Here is a 20,301-nt window from a genome sequence, read left to right as displayed (position 1 = left end):
GATCAAGAGTGCAAGCTCATACAATCAAGCAGTGTTTGTCGATTGAACTTTTCTCTAAATCACTCACTTTCGCTTGTTGAAATATGATCTTGCAGAAGTAATTTCCCACTTAACACTCGTTACATGCTACGAATCTACGACACAAACGAGAACGAGAGAAATCTGCTTCGGTTAACACTTCATGATACACAAGTATGCGAACCAAAACGTCATGATCGCTTTCGGTGCGGCAAGTTTATATTTTTCTTTGTCTCGTTCTCATTGCATCTTGAAGCAGTATAATCATATGAACTACGCGAGGCAAATCAGATTGATTCCTTTTAATGCTCTGTTATTGCAACTGAATCTAACCCATAGTGTATCAGTGAGTGGTACATAGGTGAACGAACAGCTGGCTAGAGGCTCAGAAATGGTAGTCAGATTATATTTATATCCCTTTCGACAGTGCTCTGGTAGCCGAGTGATTAGTGTCAGAAACATGACGGAGGATTCTTCGTCAATGAAATTTCTTCCGACTTGCACTGAGGTCACTCGTTTTCTAGAGCTTGCCACTCCAGAATACATTCAAGGTGTGTTATTTGGCATAAAGGGTGTGTCACATCAAATTGCATCACGGAAAAAACGCTGTAGAAATTCGCCCAGTAGACCGATCCTTTTGAAAATTTTAGACAGTAAAATAAAAACTATTAAACAACTTTTGGCATTTTCTTTTTATTCATACTTCGAGCCCAAGCCCGTATGCTCGCACCTTCCTCTTTACCCCGTCCATAAGGTTCTGTACAACGTCAGATTGTAGTTTTTTTTTAACAGAAATCCATTTTCTCTTGAAGTCCGCCTCCGATTTGACAACTTTTGGGTTCTTCCGGAGGGCCTGCTTCATAATCGCCCAATATTTCTCTATTGGGCGAAGCTCCGGCGCGTTGGGCGGGTTCATTTCCTTTGGCACGAAGGTGACCCCGTTGGCTTCGTACCACTCCAACACGTCCTTTGAATAGTGGCACGAAGCGAGATCGGGCCAGAAGATGGTCGGGTCCTCGTGCTGCTTCAATAGTGGTAGTAAGCGCTTCTTTTTTATTTATTTATTCATTTCGTCAAACAAATGTAGACTACACACTTATACACTAATGTTACAATGTTTTCTTAGGTTAAATATTATTTTTGCGGTACATGTTTCTTTTTAGCTGTTTTTTATTCATTGTTGTGTAAATTATTTCGCAGTGCTGATTGTATATACGCATCATGCGATTGATAGGGGCGTTATTTGCATAATTTGTTCTGGATGTGTTGGTTAGAAATAAATTTCGCGTTCTTAGTTGACGCCCAGGTACATAGAAATTTAGTTTTTCTAGTAATTCAGCTGACTGTACTCGTTGCGAAATTAGGTCATTAACAAAAGAAAGCATGGCAAATTCACGGCGTTCTTTTAGTGTTTGGATGTTTATGAGCATGCAACGTGCTTCATATGAAGGAAGTGGAAATGAGGTCCAGTTAAGTTTACGAAGTGCAAATAGAAGAAACTGTTTCTGGACTGACTCAATGCGTTCTTCATGTACGACCATATACGGGTTCCAAACGATGTTACAGTATTCCAGAATAGGCCTTACATATGTAATATATAAAAGCTTTATTGTGTATGGGTCCTGGAAGTTATGTGAGAAGCGTTTGACAAAACTTAACACACTATTCGCCTTATTTATTACAGAGTTGTAGTGTTCTATGAATGTGAGTTTAGCGTCCAGGACGACGCCTAGATCTCTAACTATTTCACATTTTTCTACATTTTGATTTCCAAGACATATTACAATATTTGGTACATGTTTTTTTCTGCTAAATGTTATAGAGTTGCACTTTTTCACATTCAGTGTTAGTAGATTTTTATCACACCAAGTATGGAATACATGTATTTCGTTTCGAAATGCTTCGATGTCGTTTTCATTTCCAATTTCCGCGAAAAGCTTCATGTCGTCGGCATACACAAGTACATTGATACGCTTGAGAACGAAGGAGATGTCATTAACGTACAGAATGAAAAGAAGAGGACCAAGATGAGAGCCTTGTGGGACTCCCGAAGTGACTTTTACTGGATTTGAAAGAGAATTTTGAAAATGAACAATTTGTTCACGGTTTGTTAGATAAGAAATGAGCCAGTTTAAGAGTCTTTGTTTCATTCCTATTTTCTGCAATTCGAAGAGTAGTAATGGAATGTCGATGCGGTCAAATGCTTTACTGAAGTCAGTGTAAAGAGCTTCTACGTGTTTGCCATTTTCCATTGCATTCAAAATAAAAGTCACAAAAGCCAACAGATTAGTTGCAGTTGAACGGCCTTTGAAGAAGCCATGTTGCATACACGTAATTCTATTCTTTACTTGTTGGAAGACTTTTTCGTTGACTATTGCTTCGAATAGTTTAGGAATGCAAGAGATAAAGACGTTACCATTGAGCCAAGTTAGACAAATTGGTCGAATACCTCGAACTCATCGCCGTCGATCATTACACTACTACCTAATCGGGTCCTGTCGTGCTCGGATCCGAAAGCCAGCGTGTATATGGTTTTAGACGCATTGATTTTCAGTCCAATTCTCTCTGCTTCGTGCTCAAGTCTGGTATAATGTTCAGCTACCGTCTCAAATGTTCTGCCGACAATGTCTACATCATCAGCGAAGCAGATGAGTTGACTGGATCTATTGAAAATTGTACCACGAAAGTTAAATGTCGCTCGTCTCATAACACCCTCTAGCGCAATGTTGAACAGTAGGCAAGAGGGACCATCACCTTGTCGAAGCCCCCTGCGGGGCTCGAATGAATCATATAATCTACCCGATATTCGCACACAGCACTGTATTCCATCTATCGTAGCCTTAATCAGTCTTGTCAGCTTCACGGGAAAGCCGTTTTCCTCCATGATTCTCCATAGCTCTTTTCGTGTTAGGGGCTGTCCACATACCACGTGGACAACTTTAGGGGGGGGTAGGGGGGTGGGGGTAAGAAAATGTCCACGCTTGTCCACGAAGAGGAGGGAGGGGGTTTAGAGTGAGTCCACGTGGACAGGATGAATAAATATTTTTTCAAATACAATCACCTGTACATTGAAAATTCAATAAAATCCGTTACATATTCAATAAATTCAAAACTCTCTGTGTTTATCAATAAACGGATTGAGCCGCCTGAGAGTGCTGCCCAGTCAAATGATTATATTTTTTTTTCTCAAATTTTGAACATCTTCATTGAAATCTGTATTTTAAAAATATCTCACGTAAACACGTGTAAATGGTCAAAAAATTTCAAATGATCGATTTTTTTAGTTACGGGGTATGCATAGACGCTCATAGCCCAAAACTATAAAAATTTAACGATTCCATAATGGTTGAGATTTCGTAAATGGTTTTTCATCAAATATAATTTTCTATATATATTGTTATATTTCGAGAGCAGTTGGTCATAGGATAATAATGTCTGTATAGTAGTTTTTCATACAGAATTACGTGTAAAATCAATTTTTCAAAGCATTTTAATTTCGTCAATTTCCAGGAATCAATAGTGCAACTCCAAATGAAATCGTCCTGAAAATGCGAATTGTAGAAATATGTATTTTTGATTCGAATAAAAGTCCAAGATGATAAAACTATTTTTGAAGAACTTTGTGGAACATCAATTTTTTATGAATTTTCGAAACTTCGAATTTTTGTATGTTAACAAGCATTTTAAGTCACAAATTATGAATCCTGATGTGATTTAAAACAAAAAAGCTCATAATTAATCTCCTTCTAAATGCAGCCATTCTCGAGATATTTAAAAAAATATTTCCAATTTTTCATTTTAAGTTGGTTCTTCACTATAGAAAAACTCATGTTTTGTCATTTGTTTTTTTTTTGTTCAACATTATAGACAAACTCATGTTATGTCATTTGTCGATTTCATTTGATATTATTCAATATTTACATTTGTGTGAGATTGTCCATGCACCACTATTCGTCAAACTTAAAACAAATGATCCAGTATTCTAATAAAAATATACATGGAGTTAGGTAGCTGATTCGGAATATTTCAGGAAATTATAGAGGCTGTCCTGATGCTGTTGAAAACAATCTTCTACGCATATGGTCGATCGCATATGGTCAATTCTCAACTAGGACAGAGTTGTTGAACTTTTCTTGAGCTCGATTTTATGCCTTTTGTGACTGACTCTAATATAGAAAGTATTCTACTTATAATGATTATGTTGCTCATTTGAATGATAAGCGTTCTTCTCGTGTAACACTTTCTGACACTCATAATCAAACCACTCGTATCGTCGTCTTCGCTCCACTTGTCCTAGGATGTTCTCCGCTACGCTGTTTATGGCTGTTTTAATCATGCTCCAACAGTCCTCCAGAGGAGCTTCGTTAATTTGGTCCTCTTCCGGCAGCGTAGCTTCAAGCGAATGTGCGTAGTTTTCGGCGACATCTGCTTGTTTCAGTCGCGTAAGATTGTACCGTCGCGGGCATCGGTACCGAATGTTGTTCACAACGGAGAGTTTTGGGTGTATCTGCCACAATGGCGCTCATTTCTTTCATCTCCCTCCCTCACCCCTCGCCCAAAAATCAATAATTTTGCGAAACAGTGTGAAGAAAATGATCGTTTTCGCACACTTCCCATCAGGTAATATCAACCAAACTCTAATCGATTACTCACAAGATATTAAATTTTTATCTGCTGTCGCACTGTATAGAGAAAAACGTCGGAAAACTCGAGCAAGTGTTCTGAAAGTTAAATTTTCTTTTTTCTATTTTCGGCAATGGTTTTGTTTGTATTGGTGAAAGCATCGTTATTTTTTCGACACTGATGCCAGACAACATAATCGGAACAGCTATCAAAACCACTCAATAAAATATTATTCGTGAGTCATAGCGTTTCATGTCATAAAAATCAATAGAATAAAATTGTGTTGATATCAATACAATCATTGTTTTTACGTTTAATGGGTCTATAATGTAAGTTTTAGCGACTTCAACATTGGGTAAGAAAATTGTATTGCAGAGCTCGGAACACTGCCACGACTGCCTATGCTTTCAAAAACAATAAACAGAAAAGCATTACATTCAATCAAAATGTCTCGGCCAACGAAGAGAAGGGTTAAGGCTCTCCAACGTGAATATGTGGAAACAATACGACCAACGAAGGAAAATATTAATGAATTATCAGCATCGAGTTACTATGCGGAAGAAGTAGTTAATATCAAAAGAGCCCAATTTCGCATGTGAACATTTTGTTCATACATCTAACTTCAGTATTGAATTGTTATTTTTTTTTCAAATGTATTCAAAGATTCGTATCAATGAAGCACCACACAGTCTGATAAGTGAATTGATCTGTTTAAGTGTGCTGTGCTCTTCTCTCACAAACACTATTACCCCATTTTTACACGTGGGTTTGCCTATACTACTACAACGGCTAGCTTCCACCTTCACCTTAACCATCACTAGGTCCGAATCGATGTTGGTGCCTCGATAGGTTCTGACGTCAGTTATGTACGAGAAATGCCGACCGTCTATCAAAACATGGTCGATCTGAGATTCTGTTTGATTGGGTGACCTCCAGGTGTATTGGTGGAGGAATTTGTGTTGGAAGAAGGTACTGCGTACGGCCATATTCTTAGAGGTGGCGAAATCGATGAGTCTTAAGCCGTTTTCATTTGTTAACTGGTATATACCAATTACAGGTTTGAACTCCTCCTCTTTAGCGATCTGGGCATTGAAATCTCCGATGATGATCTTGAAGTCATGTTTTGGACTTGTTCGTATTCGTGTTCTAAAGGGTGTGTCACATCAAATTGCATCACGGAAAAAACGCTGTAGAAATTTAATTTTTAGGAATTATATCTTCATCTTTCGCTTATAATCAGATAAGAGTGTATAGATCACGTTGGCCATGCTTCACTGTCAATTTTTCGTAAATTTGGAAAAATGTCGTCGAACGAAAAAGAGCGTCGTGAATTAATCCTGTGCACACATTTCGAGAATCCGGAGTTGTCACATCGGGACATCGGTAAGATGCTGGGAATCGTCCAATCCACGGTCAGCAGAGTACTAAAACGATACTTCGAGAACCTAATCATCGACCGGAAGGTGAAGAACGGCAAAAATGGATGCTCCGTCAGTGAAAAAGATCACAAGCGCGTAGTTAAGCAGTTTAGACGTGATCCGAGAAGTTCGGTCCGGGATGTCGCCAATAAGCTGAATTTGTCAAGTTCATTCGTCCAGCGGACCAAGCAGCGGGAGGGCCTGCGTACATACAAGGTTCAGAAGGCTACTAACCGCGACGAAAGGCAAAACATGGTGGGGAAGACGCGAGCCCGGAAGCTGTACACCGAAATGCTGACGAAGCCGCATTGCCTGGTAATGGACGACGAAACCTACGTCAAAGCAGACTTTCGTCAACTGCCGGGCCTGTTGTTCTTCTCCGCAGAGGACAAATTCAGCGTTCCGGAGGAGATTCGCAAGCAGAAACTATCCAAGTTTGCCAAAAAGTACATGGTGTGGCAAGCGATCTGCTCTTGCGGAAAGCGGAGCGCCCTCTTCGTGATGACCGGCACGGTAAACGGGCAGGTTTACCTTAAGGAGTGCCTACAGTAGCGCTTACTACCACTATTGAAGCAGCACGAGGGCCCGACCATCTTCTGGCCGGATCTCGCTTCGTGCCACTATTCAAAGAACGTGTTGGAGTGGTACGAAGCCAACGGGGTCACCTTCGTGCCAAAGGAAATGAACCCGCCCAACGCGCCGGAGCTTCGCCCAATAGAGAAATATTGCGCGATTATGAAGCAGGCCCTCCAGAAGAATCCAAAAGTTGTCAAATCGGAGGCGGACTTCAAGAGAAAATGGATTTCTGTTCAAAAAAAACTACAACCTGACGTTGTACAGAACCTTATGGACGGGGTAAAGAGGAAGGTGCGAGCATACGGGCTTGGACTCGACGTATGAATAAAACGAAAATGCCAAAAGTTGTTTAATAGTTTTTATTTTACTGTCTGAAATTTTCAAAAGGATCGGTCTACTGGGCGAATTTCTACAGCGTTTTTTCCGTGATGCAATTTGATGTGACACACCCTTTAGCTTCGCGTAAAATTCGTTTTTGTCATCATCGGGACTTGCAAGGTGAGGGCTGTGCACATTAATGATGCTGATATTGAAGAATCGGCCCGTAATCCTCAATCTGCACATTCTTGGGTTGATTGGCCACCAACCAATCACTCGCTTCTGCATATTGCCCATCACGATGAAAGCTGTACCTAGCTCGTTAGTGTTGCCGCAGCTCTGGTAGATGGTATGACCATCGCGAAATGTTCGTACTGTAGATCCTCTCCAACATACTTCCTGCAGCGCTACGATGTCAAACTTGCGGTTTTTCAATAGTTCGGAAAGCACACAAGTACTTCCGATGAAATTGAGAGATCGACGATTCCACGTCCCGAGTTTCCAACCGTTAGTCCGTTTTCGTCGCCTGGGTCTGTGTCGATTAGTTCGGTACAAATCTTCTCGTGTGTCGTTCGTTGCTCGGTGTTTTCTAGTGGTGCGGCTTGCAAGGCCTGCGACCAACCCCACTATCTCGCAGGAGGACCATCGTGATACTGCTGCTTTACGTCCCGAGTACCACCAGGACTGGACAAAGATGCTTATAGCAGTGTCAATTCGCTTAGAGGAGCTGTTTCTCGGTTTTTGTGGCTTTTCTTGGGGACTGGCAATGCCCAATGCTTATCCCACCACACCCTCGACAGTTCCCTTTTACCAGCGCAAGCCAGAATAACGATTTATGACGATAGAATTTCGGATCCGAACGGGAATCGAACCCGAAGCTCCCATCATGGCAAGCACAACGCTTACAACTAGGCCATGGGGACCACGTGATTCTTAATTGTATTTTTCTTATTATAGTTTACATGATCTCGGGATCAAGGGCACTGTATTTTTTATATTTTTTTCTTAAAAGTTGAGTTTTTACATAACATATCCAAAAATCAGAGACAAATTTTTCACATTTTTTAGTTATGATTTTTCAAAGTTAACATGTTTTCAGTCTTCGTTTAATATTCCTATGCGACTAGATGCGACTAAAATCCGTTTTTTCGCAAGTGTAATATTTTTTCAAAGAAGACGATATCTTCAATTTATTTAAATTGTCGATTATCTGAATCGGTCCAGTAGTTCAAAAGTTATACATTATCAAAAAATGTCATTTTTGGAAAAAAGGGAAAAATGATTTTTTAGATCATTTACTTTGAAAAATCATGAGTAAAAAACGAAAAAGAACACATCTCTGATTTTTGGATATGTTATGTAAAACAATCAGCTTTCGAGAAAAAAATATTGAAAAATATAGGGTCGTTGGTCCCGAGACCATGTAAACTATAAAAACAAATAGAATCAATTATTACGAAAATGAAATTAAAATTTCACGCAGAAGCAGTATTTTTTCAGAATAGCCTAGCTGATTGGCTTTAATTTGATATTTCGATTATCTCAATCGGTCATTTGTTCAAAATTATGATTTTTTAAAATCATTTCTGGAAAAAAGGCGAAATTTTATTTTTCGGATCACCCTAAAATTGAAATGAGCACCCTAATAAGATAATTAAAAAAATGCGGATCTAACATTTTGCAACATGCAACAAAACTACTACTTTTCACGAAAGTCTGAGAACCATTATATCGGTTTGGCATGGAATGGCTGAAGAAGTAGTTTGTTTGTTTGTTATTTTGTAGTTTGTTGTTTTCGATTTCAGTTCCATACAGATTATGAGAAATCGATTTCTTGATCCCATTTTTCACTTTTTGAACTTTTACGGACATGATAATATTAAAAACGCAGTCACAACCGGGGTTCGGAATTGTAAAAAAATTATAAATAATTTTTTTTATTGAATACAATTTATTGTCCATCATAATAAATAACAAAAGTGCACTAATTACTTCTACGAATAAAGCTACCATACTAAGCAATATTATGCGTCTAGTGTACGAAACAATCACCCTCAACTATATTTCGTTCTGGGCGTTTTACGATTCACACTGTCTGTTTTATTGGTTAAATCTTTCTTAATTCTACCGTTCAAAAGTTTTCCACCGAATGTTCCAACATCACTGATGTCGTCATAATTTTCATTTTCATCATCGTCCAACATTTCATAGTCCATACGGAAGCTTTGCTGGGCTCCATTTCGCCGGGTCGGCATGAATCCCTGATACAACATCGCCTCTTTGCCCTCATCACCTGCGTAGTAGCTCTTCGAGTTCGACTTTTGAATCGAGAGGATATTGATGTCATCCAAGCCGATCAATGGTTTTGGAACCTTCGGTTTCGGTTCCACGGATTTGTAGAATGTTATATCGACAGTTTTGAACTCTGAATCAGATGGCGTCTTCTTGGGATAGGCAGTCGTCGTTGTTATTCTGTAACTGGGAGATCTAGTCTCTTTGACCTTGTTTTGCGATGACAACAGTACAAAATTTGTCGGTGAGTTGTCTTCGCTGCGTATCATCGTCACTCCCCTAGGTCTGGAATGTTTTATTTGTTTCTGGGGTTCGAATTCTAGAAACTCGTCAGCATCGATCGCTATTTCATGGAAGTCGGAACTCGAACCATATGCGTCTCGCAGATCATCAGTATCAAGGTTGTGAGAAGCCGGAGCAACCGTTGGCTTTGGCTTTTTCTTGCGTCGAATTTTGTTCCTTTTGCCCGTGGGGGTTACATGTGGGTAGTCCACAGAATAATTATCCCCAGACGACGTGTCAGCGTGTTTGCCCCGTGTTTTCACGGAAATCTTTTGTGATTCCGATACCTCGTCGTAGTTTAGGTTGGTGAACGGATCATTGTCTGTAATGGGTTGGATTGAACTGGTCAAAGGTTTGTTTGGATTTGGTTGTGAAGGGTTGTGGAATTGTTCTTGTTCGTAGCGGTTCGGTAGATTCGGGATGTACTCTTCTTCATCATCGTCAATTGTACTGTGCGAAGAGGTGTGTGTTGAGGTTATACTACTAGTGACATGAGAGGCGGGCATATTTTTGAAGGATGAGTCGTATTCTTTCGAGGGTTCAAATAAGTTAGGTTTTTTGCGTGTAAGTGGAACTTCATATGATGTTAAAGGTGTCTTGTATGGATCTTGCTTATAGCCTTCTAATGGGAACTGGTGCTTTGGGTGATCAGCCTCCGTTAGGCGTGTATAGCCTGATGAATCTTTATGGGGATAATAATTTGGCTCATCCTTCGTGAACAATGACGACGGATGATAGGATGTCTGCTTACCATTGATGAGAGTTGTTGCTTTGAGACCTCCAGGCAATTTACCTGATGCGTTTCCTAAATAGCTAAGTAATTTAGCTGCATCAATCCCATCTAAATTGGATAAACTAAACGAGTGCTTATCGAAATCTTCAAAGTTCGCTTGACCTCCATAGCTAGGTTTTCCGTAGCTTGAACCTTGGTATGACGTTGTCCCTTGGCCGTAAGCAAAGTGCGGCGAACCAAAGGCCGGTGAAGGGTGGATTGGATTACCATAGCTTACTGGTGGTTCCGCAAACGAGTTATGATCTGAATCATCGTAACTGTTACTGAAAGAATCATCATATCCCTGCGGGGTATAGTGAGACAGGGGCGGATAATGAACATTCGGTGGTCCATATTTCACTTTTGGCTTCGATGGTCGCCTTGGTGGTCGGGGTTTCCGTCCTCTGAACTGCGAAGGAGGAGGTTTTGGTCTTCGTTTTATTACTCGATGAATCTCTATGTCATGACGTTTCTGCCTATGATGAGGCTCTGGTTGCCGTTCGTCGTCCGTTTGTGGTTTGGCTGTGTTGCTAACCTCTTGATTGGTGTTCGATCCCACGCTGCTTTCGCTTAAAATGTCCACTGCGATTACAGAGCATATGAAGACGAGAAGCTAGAAAAAAAGGAAATCGTAGATTAATAACAATATTTTATACACAGTACATTTCAATATTCATTGCACATCGGTAAATGATGGAACTAACCCAACATGTTTGTATGGAGACTTTGGTATTATTAGCAGAAAATTCTACAGAAAAGCTCAGAGACAACATCAGACGCGAAATTCCGGTCGAAATGTGCAACAGATGGAACTAACTAAACAGTTCTCGTTGGGATTTCGTGACAATAAAAGTTACATTAAAAAAATCGTAGAAATCATGAATCATGAAAGTTTGGGCTACATGTTTAGCACTATAATCAGTTTAGCACTCGTTAAGCATCATCCTAAGCTCACCTTCGACGCACACCGATCTGCATTGTTATCTAAGGCCAATCGTCAGCTTGGGTTTATTACAAGAATCTCTATGGACTTAACTGATCCCTACTGCCTGAAATCGCTTCTTCGACAGATCCTTCGGCATCTGTAGTATTGCCCTTACCAACACATTTGGATCGTCAGGATTGAACGAATTCAAAAATGGTTCATCCATAGAGCGCTTAGGAGTCTGCTTTGGCGTGGAATATGCCGCCATATACAACTAAATGTCGCTTACTGAATTTTGATACTCTTGAGCCTACGCCTACGTATTAAACAAGCAAACTTCTTTGTGGTGAAATTGATGCACCTACCTTGCTCGAGAGTGTGAGCTTTCGCACTCCCAGCAGCATTCTACGTCCCTCGTTTTTTTCTGCAACCGCTTCCACATCGTTCATCGTTTGGCCAACATGAACCAATCACGGAAATGATCCGAACATTCAATTTTTGCTCTCAAGGGAAGTGTTCCAATATTCAAAGTTTGTTCGAGCTTTTCGGTATTCCAGTTAATTCTACGTAAAAGTACGTAATTAGTAGACCAAAAACAAACAAATTACTTCGGTCCCTAAATTTTTAGAGTATGACATAAAAAAATCCACTTCATGGTTTAATCGAAAAAAATAATAAAGACAGATAATTAATAGTCAATATGACCCTCTACGACCAACGCATCAAAATAGTTTGCTATGGGTTCTTTTCTTGCTGGAACGTGTAGTTCCATTTTCAATGGATTCTTCCAGGTTCTCGCACAAAATGTCGATGTAACCATCGGCAGTCATAATACCGTTGACATGTACTAAGTTTCCCACCCCAGCCCACGAGAAACATCCCCGTGCCATGATTCATTCACTACCGTGCTTCATAGTCGGTTGTAGATGTCGATTTGGGGGACCTTCGTCCCTCGTACGCCTCACTCGGAGTCGCCTTTCCTTGTTAAACAGCTCGAACTTGGACTCGTCTGACCAAATAACGCGCTTCCAGAACTCCAGCGGCTGGTTGACATGGTTCCTCGCAAACTGAATTCGCCTTTCTTGTTGGTGGTGCTGATCATCGGTCGCTTTCTGGTGAAGAAGCTCTTCAGGTCCCGTTCCACCAAACGTCGTCGAATGGTGCGATTGGAAAGGTCCAAATACAACCATTTTTTAAACCGCCCGAATGGTCGTTCGTGGGTTATTTTTTACTTCCTTACTACATTTCGGTCCTCTTCCCGGTCTATCGGCCGCGCTGTCGAACATCTGATGGTTCCGAATGACCAGCTGGACTGCATCACGGCTTACCTCGTACCCTTCACCAGTATTTCGTTGATCCTCCTTGCGCTGGGAGTCACGCACAATCAAATTTCGGACCTGTGTTGATATTTGCTTTCCACCCATTTTCCGGAAGTCAACTCAGCGTCCAAAACACGTCACTACGCACGAAAAGTTGTCTAAGCAGCTACGGATATTATGTTTGTGTCAGCTGTCAAAACCGAGGGGTGCATAGATGAAGAAAACACGGTAAAACAAATTTACGCAAGTGGTTTTTTTTTATATCATACCCTAAAAGTACCCATTTAGAAACAAAAGTAATTGTTTGTTTTTCTAAAAGTAAATCAACGTTTCAACTTAGAGTTTTGAATTATCTTTTCTTTGATAAATTTGCAAAATTTGCTTACTTGCAAAAAGAAAACCAACCCCTCGCGAGCGACTTTCCGGCAGTTAACCGGAATATTCGCCATGGCGGACGAAAACATGCCATCTCTTCTAACGATCGCTTCGAGTAGTGGGCCGACGCCAGATCCGGCCAGAACACCGGGTCTTCGCCCTTATGGTATTTCTTGATGAACGACGCAACTTCCGGTAGGAACTTCATTCTATAAATTTCCCCCTTTCACGGCCATTCTGGAGCTAAAGAAGAGCAGCTTCGACATCCTTTTATCGCTGATTGTCAGCCACAGCAGCACCTTCTTGGGGAACTTGGTGTGTGAAATAAACTTCACTTCGGAGCTCACTTCCTTCGTGGGGGAAGTAAAATACGAAGTGCCCTGTCAGTCGTTGTCATCCAGGGTGAGATAGGTCTCGTCGTCCATCACCACCGCCACATCGCGATTCGCCGGGAAAATCGACTTGACCATCTTATTCCGCCGCTGCCGCTCCGTAATTGCCTGCAGCTCCGAGACCAGTGGACGGGCCTTCCGCTTTCTGACATCTACGTCCATGTTCGCCAGGTACTTTTTCACTGTTTGGCCGGTTGCACCGACCGCTCCGCCAAGGTACAAATTGAAAAAAATCTGGATTCTATCGCTTTTTGTTGGTTTTTGGAGTCTGTTATTATTTTATGTACAAATTAAATGAAAAGATAATATGTATTTTGAATGATAAACCAGAATTTGTATGAATTTGTATTAAAAAATTGATTCCTTATACGGCTTTTCGCTTTGCGGCCAAGTTTCGTGGAACGTATCTAAGCCGTAAAGCGAGGTATGGGTGTAGTCCATACAAATATACACAAACTCATCTGCATTTTCATTATTTGCACTCAAACGGTTAAAAAATAATACAGGTTATAATACTAAGATTATAGAGTAGTGCGGGGCAAAGGTGCGCACATAACTGTTGTCGCCCAATAACTCTTGAATTAGAAGCAAATAAAATTCAGTTTGCTTACCAAATTGTAACTATATATATATATATTGGGTTGGGGAAAAATAAATGTCGTATATCGTCAATATATGGCAACACTTAAACATATCTTGTGTTGTACATCGGGTCATACTATACGGCTATTTAAAGACGACAATCTGTGCTACAAGTGATTGTCCTTTTCAGTCTCAAGTTATAGCGCGTCAAAGATGGAGTCCACCAAGCAAGAAATTCGCCATATTTTACATTTTTACTACCTGCGAGGTAAAACTGCAACGAAGGCGGCCGAAAAAAATCGTGTAGTCTATGGATCCGATACTGTAACGATTCGCACAGCACAGCGTTGGTTTGATCGATTTCGTTCTGGTGTAGTGGCTGTTGAAGATACACCCCGTACTGGTAGGCCAATCGTCGTGGAAACCGATAAAATCGTTGAAATCATCCAAGTATACCGGCATATGGGGTTTATGGGGGGGGGGGGCGGTTTATAAGTGGGGAAAATGAATTTGCCTTCTGAATGGCAACAAGTTTGCGAACGAAACGGCGCATATTTGACTTAAATTGGATAATTTTAAGTATGTTGAATGAAGCGTCAAATTTCGATCAGAAATGCGACATTTCTTTTTCCCCAACCCAATATTACCTTCGAAACGTAGTACAAGAATTTCTCGAGTTCTGTTTGTAGTTAGACAAAAACCTATTTTAATAAAAAATGGCAAATGCGTATGCGTCCATAGTGGGAGCAAAGGTGCGCACTGTACGGGGCAAAAGTGCGCACTTATTGAATTGCACTTCTATGGTAACTTGTAACAAAAATAAATGCTTTATCATTACCAGCGGAAGAAGCATAATTACAAGAGCGTGTAGGCACCATCCAGTTAGGAGGAGGGGGTGCTGTATTATGTTTTATGGGTGGAGATGAGTGGGAGTTATGGTCGAACATACCACGTGGAAATTTTTGGGAGGGAAGAGACTGACAATATAAGACAATATAATCATTTTGAACACACATAAATTATTTCTATAATAATAATACATAGTCTATACTCGCGGTATATAATTTCTTTTTTGACATATAAACCTGATGTAGACTAAGACACATCAATCCTGATACTGACTGTTTAAATCCGTTGGTCCGTTCTTGAGTTAAATCGTGAGGACACCAAATCATTTTTATTAATAAAGATCAAGATTATATAAATACATATTTACCTTCACTTGTTTTATTTGAAACACATTGTTGAAAAAAAGCAATATTTATTTGGAGTTCATTGTGAAAACATAAACATGAACGAAAGATAACCCTTATTGAGTTGAATGCATGGTGAAAACAAAAATATTTCTAATTTGAAATTCATTTTGAATTATTTTCAATTTTTAATAAAAGTAGATTCAAATTATAAATCACTCACTGATATGAGCCTCTTCCTCAGAGCTGATTCAGAAATATCGAGGTTCTGCCGCAATCCGATACTTCGAGACTCCCTCCGAAGCCTCTGTCGGGCCATTTGAGCATGTCTGGAGTGCATTTCTTCAAATCAGTCAAACCCGTTAAAAATTTGGTTGAAAACATTTTATAATTTTTTTTTCAGAGAAAAACTCTGGTGCGTACTTTTTCCCTACAGCCACTGCACAGCTCATGAACTTTTTCGCAAAAACGAATACGCACTATCATCTACTATAGAATGAAGGTTTTCTTGACAGTGTTGTTTCGAACTAACCAGTTATTTTAGGTAAGTTAATCATTATCTCCAAAACTGAAAAAAATAGATCAAAACATTGCAAAACTCTTTTTACCTCATAACTTTTTGCCACTTTCATCAAGTGTATCTTATTTATATGTGTGAGCTGCTGGTATAATAATGTATCAAACGAATACACTGTTGTAGAATTTTTATGCTCGTTTGCTTCAAAAAGGCCAATGCGCACTTTTGCCCCGTGCGCCCCTTTGCCCCGCACTACTCTAATACTTAGAATGATTATAATACATGAGAATTTATACATTCTCGATCGGGTTACAAAATATTCAATTATTTATATTTAGCACATTTTATCTGATAAATCTAGAATTAACGCTAAGGTACACCGAGGCAAGTTGAAGAAGAAGCTATAGCGTGATAACATGATGACGCGACGTGAAATATTTTTTCGGTTCCCGGAAATAACCGCCAAATAAATGAAAGCAACAGAAATAGCCGTAGAGAAAAAAGTTTCATGTCACTCAAGCCTACTAAAAATATACTGACGTGAAAATCGTGGTCAAAAACCATCATGGGTATGAATGCCGCACGGAGAAAGGTAATGTTTTTAACACATTCATCGCCTAGCGCGATTCGGCTGACTTTCTTGCGGGACCCAAATTCAACTGTCGGTAGCAAGAAAATAACAAGAGAAACAAACACACAAACAATGAATAGAAATACAGCCATTATAAGAGAATAAAAGGATTGGTTCAGGACTACTTTCCACATTAGCATGGCACAAAACTATTCAAACTGTGCTGCACTGAAGCGTAAATATGCTCCACGAAAGTATGTCTAGATGATAGATATCATCCATGGCAGAAAAGATGCTTTTTCTTGAGTTATAGTGTCAAATGCACAAATAAAAGCACCAGTTTTTAAGAGTGCAAAGTGTTCGTATGTATGAAGCAGACTTATCATTCTCTCAAATTGAATGTCAGCTTGGTATTGTACCTAAAAAACCCAAACGACAGAACCACTGGTGAAATGAAATTGAATCTTATGAGTATACATGAAAAGTGATTTCTGAGAGTTCAATCCAGACCGCATACAACTGTTGATTAACGTGAAACCATTGATGTGTTTTTAATTGCAAAAGTGTCTCTTATTTTGTTCTCTCATATTGCTTTTATATTGCTTTGGCATGCATATTATACACAAATTCGCCTCTCGGTTGAGTAAATGTATTACTAGGTAAAGCTGAGTTTCATTCGAATAGTAACAATCCCCTTATTCTATTTTTTATATAGTCAAGATGGAATTCACACATAAAGATTGAACACGACAGAAAATCTGAACTGATCCAAAATATTTCCATTAACAGATTTTTTGAGCATGTTTTTTCAAAATTTTACTAAATTCAGTTAAAAATGTATAAGTTGGATTTTTTATCTCATGACTTTACCGAAGCAAGCGGCGGCGTGCGATTTAATTCTGCACTCTCTAAACGAAAATCCCGTTCTATCCGTTCTAGGGTCAGTAAAACTTTTGAAACTCCCAAAATCCACAGTGTTTTACGACGCTCTGAACATCGCCTGGAATCCGGATGCGGATATTAAAAAAACATTCGAAAGTAGGGGAAGTGGGGGCATAGTGGTCACCCTAAGGAATATGCCCATTTCCAGCGCCCACATACCGATTCAATTCCCGTTTCTCGAAGAATATTATAGTTCAACTCATTGTTCTTCAAGATAGCAAACGGCTTTTACTATAAAAATTCCAAATAGTACATTTTTCATCATTAGAAAAAAAGGTGAAAAATCGAACTTTTTTTTTACTTGGAGGTAAAGTGGTCACCTAGTGCGGGAAAAGTGGTCACTCGTACATATCAAGCTAAATGGGATAAATTTATGCGTTTTTTTCGTCCAAATTTGTTCACATCATATTTGAGATACCAGGTAGATGTATGAAACAAGCTTGGCGTATTCACCTACAGTCTCAATTTGAATTTTCTCATGCATACAAAACGTAGTAAGAAACACATAACGTTCCGCATAATGAGGTTTGGTTTAGTTGGAATGACATATTTATCCAGGGTCAAAGCCACAAAAGGATCATCTTCAGGAGCAGAATGTGATGAGCTTTAGTAAACAGAACATTGTAAGTTGTTATTCAGCTATGACAACTTTGCCCCCAAACATCAAAATAATTTCTATGCTAATTAATCCCTGAGATTGAACAAAATATCTCTTCACCTCTCATAGAATATGTGAACAGTCGTCCAAACTGATGATTTGTCCAATATATCAGATTGAATAAACTAAATTTCACGAGAAATACCTTAGATACCATGCGCACTGAACTACGGCCGAATGGCTATCGAGAGAGTGATTTATGTTTTTATTTGTATTTTGACATGCGACAGCTCTACTGAAGTACAGAGTGACTCGAAAGTCATTAAATACTTGAAACATAAGGTTACTATCAATACGGCATTTATAGTCAATAGTTATACTAGCAAACAAGCGGGTGACCACTTTGCCTCCATGACCAATTTGCCCCCACTACCCCTAATATGTTCAGTGAAAATGAAATTACAGTGGTCTCCAACGAAATGAATTCGGCCAATACTACGGAACTAAGGCCAATTGAAGAATACTGGTCAATTTGTGAAGCATAAGAAAAAAGAAAGACCATTGAACCGAGAAACTCCAAGCGGAAATTGATTTTGGCAGCCAAATAAGTGGGAACAGGGCTCGTGCTAAAGATGGACCGGATAAGAAAAAAAGATCAAGGGATGATCTATGGTAAGAAAGAAGACTGGAACAATGTTCTTATAGTAATCATAATACCCATTAATGTATATTTTTCACATTGCACTATTACTATGTGTTCAACTTTTGTCCAAATTCCGATAATTAAGAACTTGATAAACAGTCACGACCAAAGATTGATGGAATAGTTTGGAGAATAAATTTCAAACGGCATATATTTTCATTAGTTATGAGTCGAAAAATGCTTCGGCATGATCAACCTTGTCAACAGGTCACATATAACCTTCGTTTATCCTTGCTCTGCCAGTCACCATTCATAGCTTCACGCGACACGCCCGAGAAAATGTCCAACATACTTTTCATTGCACTGCACTAGCCTAGAAAATTAAGTGAATGTCGATCTAAGTTGATTAGCACTGCTTTGGCACCTTTAGCAGTTGACTGACCGTCTAGGCTGGAACATTCGAGAATTGCATCCGTTTTGGCGTTTGGCGATGACAAAACCGCGCAATCGGTTAAAGTTGAAACGAAAAACGGGTTTCTATGCATGAACACAACATCATGCTTCGGGTGGCTTTCGATTATTAATGCACTTTATCGATTGTCCAATGCGCTCTTCATTTTCTAGCAACGATCCGCTCACTGAGGATATTCATTATTACGTAATAACGACGCATGACTTTCAAACATTTCAAACAAACGTTTTTTATGATGAGAAATAGATGGAAGCATCTCTATCATAGTTTCAAGCTTCATTATTTTTGGATATTTACGACTTTTGTTTGTTGAGAAAAATAGTAACAAATGAATCTATTTTAGACTAGTTATGTTTCTTCATACGAGATCACGAAACTGACTGAACGCAAGTTATCAGTGATGCATTGTTTACATCAATGATAGCGTGATCATGATTTAAAAACGACTTTGTGTATAGATGGTTACATCGTTGAACTATGTATCGTTTTATAGATTCTGTGATTTTCCTGCTTTTAATGAGATTTGAGGTGAATGATCTCAAACTGAGACTTTCTTGAGTTTCAAACTATCAAGAAGAAAGGGGGAGGGGGGATCTCAATTTCCCTTAAGCAATACTTTATCTATTTATATTCGGTTAGAAACGTGTTATCTCCTGCGAAATTATCGATTCGATCGTTATTTACCGTGAATGTGAGTAACCGATAATCCATGGTGATATATAAAGCAATGGTGTTGTGTCGTGTTTTTTTTTCTGTTTCTCAATTTATCCACCTAATAAATTCCACAGCAATTCTATTGTCTGCCGAAAACGGCCAAAATTTATGCCGATCCAAATCGTTTCACGTATTATTGGAATTTACACTGAACCTCCATAACACTGCGTAGCATTTTATTATCCCGTTGTGGAAACTGCTCTCAATTCGCTGCGATTATTCATAATTTTTTCTTAACGATTTTTGCACTCGGTGATTGAAACAAGCGAACTCGAAACAAGTTTTCGCGCGCACTTTTCCCAGCCAGTGACTTGGTTGAATTTTAATAGTCCAATTCCGAGTTTTCTGACGGCGATACTAACTTTACCACTTTCTTTGCTAAACTAACCTTTCCAACAGGCGAGGATCTTCTTTTATAAAATTTCAACTTACTGGAACCTGATCTCGGGGTAGGCCTGGTCGGTCTATCGGATGCCAGGGTCTACATAAACTACCTCTACCGGTAACAACAGCGAGTATGGGGCATTGGGTGGCTGTTCGCGCTTCTTTCCGCGAGAGAAATGTCATTTCGCCGTATGTGAGAGAGTACGACAACAACAGTAACAAGCAACTGCGTCTACCTGGTTAATCTGGTTATTGAAGGGATAGGAAGTGTGTTTACAGTGCCAGCAAGTGAATCCGTTCGAGTAAATGGGCATGCCCATCTGGTTTGCCCAGATGAGAAGCTTGAATTTACCTTTGTGTTTTCCTTAAAATTGC

The 20,301-nt window shown here is 39.5% G+C and overlaps 2 protein-coding genes across 4 annotated transcripts in view; one reads left to right on the top strand and one right to left on the bottom strand.

The window, feature by feature from the left end:
- The window catches only part of LOC129779742 (neurobeachin-like protein 1), a 230,308-nt gene that overhangs the window by 41,841 nt on the left and 168,166 nt on the right, over window positions 1-20,301 (top strand). The window lies entirely within an intron of this gene.
- LOC129779743 (uncharacterized) lies at window positions 8,915-19,937 on the bottom strand. The gene is made up of 2 exons (XM_055787402.1): window positions 19,513-19,937; window positions 8,915-10,912 (listed from the first exon to the last, which is right to left on the bottom strand). The coding sequence occupies exons 1-2, from the start codon at window positions 19,537-19,539 to the stop codon at window positions 9,008-9,010; spliced, it is 1,932 nt and encodes a 643-aa protein (XP_055643377.1). The 5' UTR covers window positions 19,540-19,937; the 3' UTR covers window positions 8,915-9,007.

Source organism: Toxorhynchites rutilus, chromosome 3 (assembly GCF_029784135.1).
Source record: "Toxorhynchites rutilus septentrionalis strain SRP chromosome 3, ASM2978413v1, whole genome shotgun sequence".
In the NCBI taxonomy this organism is placed as follows: Eukaryota; Metazoa; Arthropoda; class Insecta; order Diptera; family Culicidae; genus Toxorhynchites; species Toxorhynchites rutilus.
The sequence above is the reverse complement of the archived record's forward strand: the minus strand, read 5'-3'. Positions and strand labels throughout refer to the sequence as shown.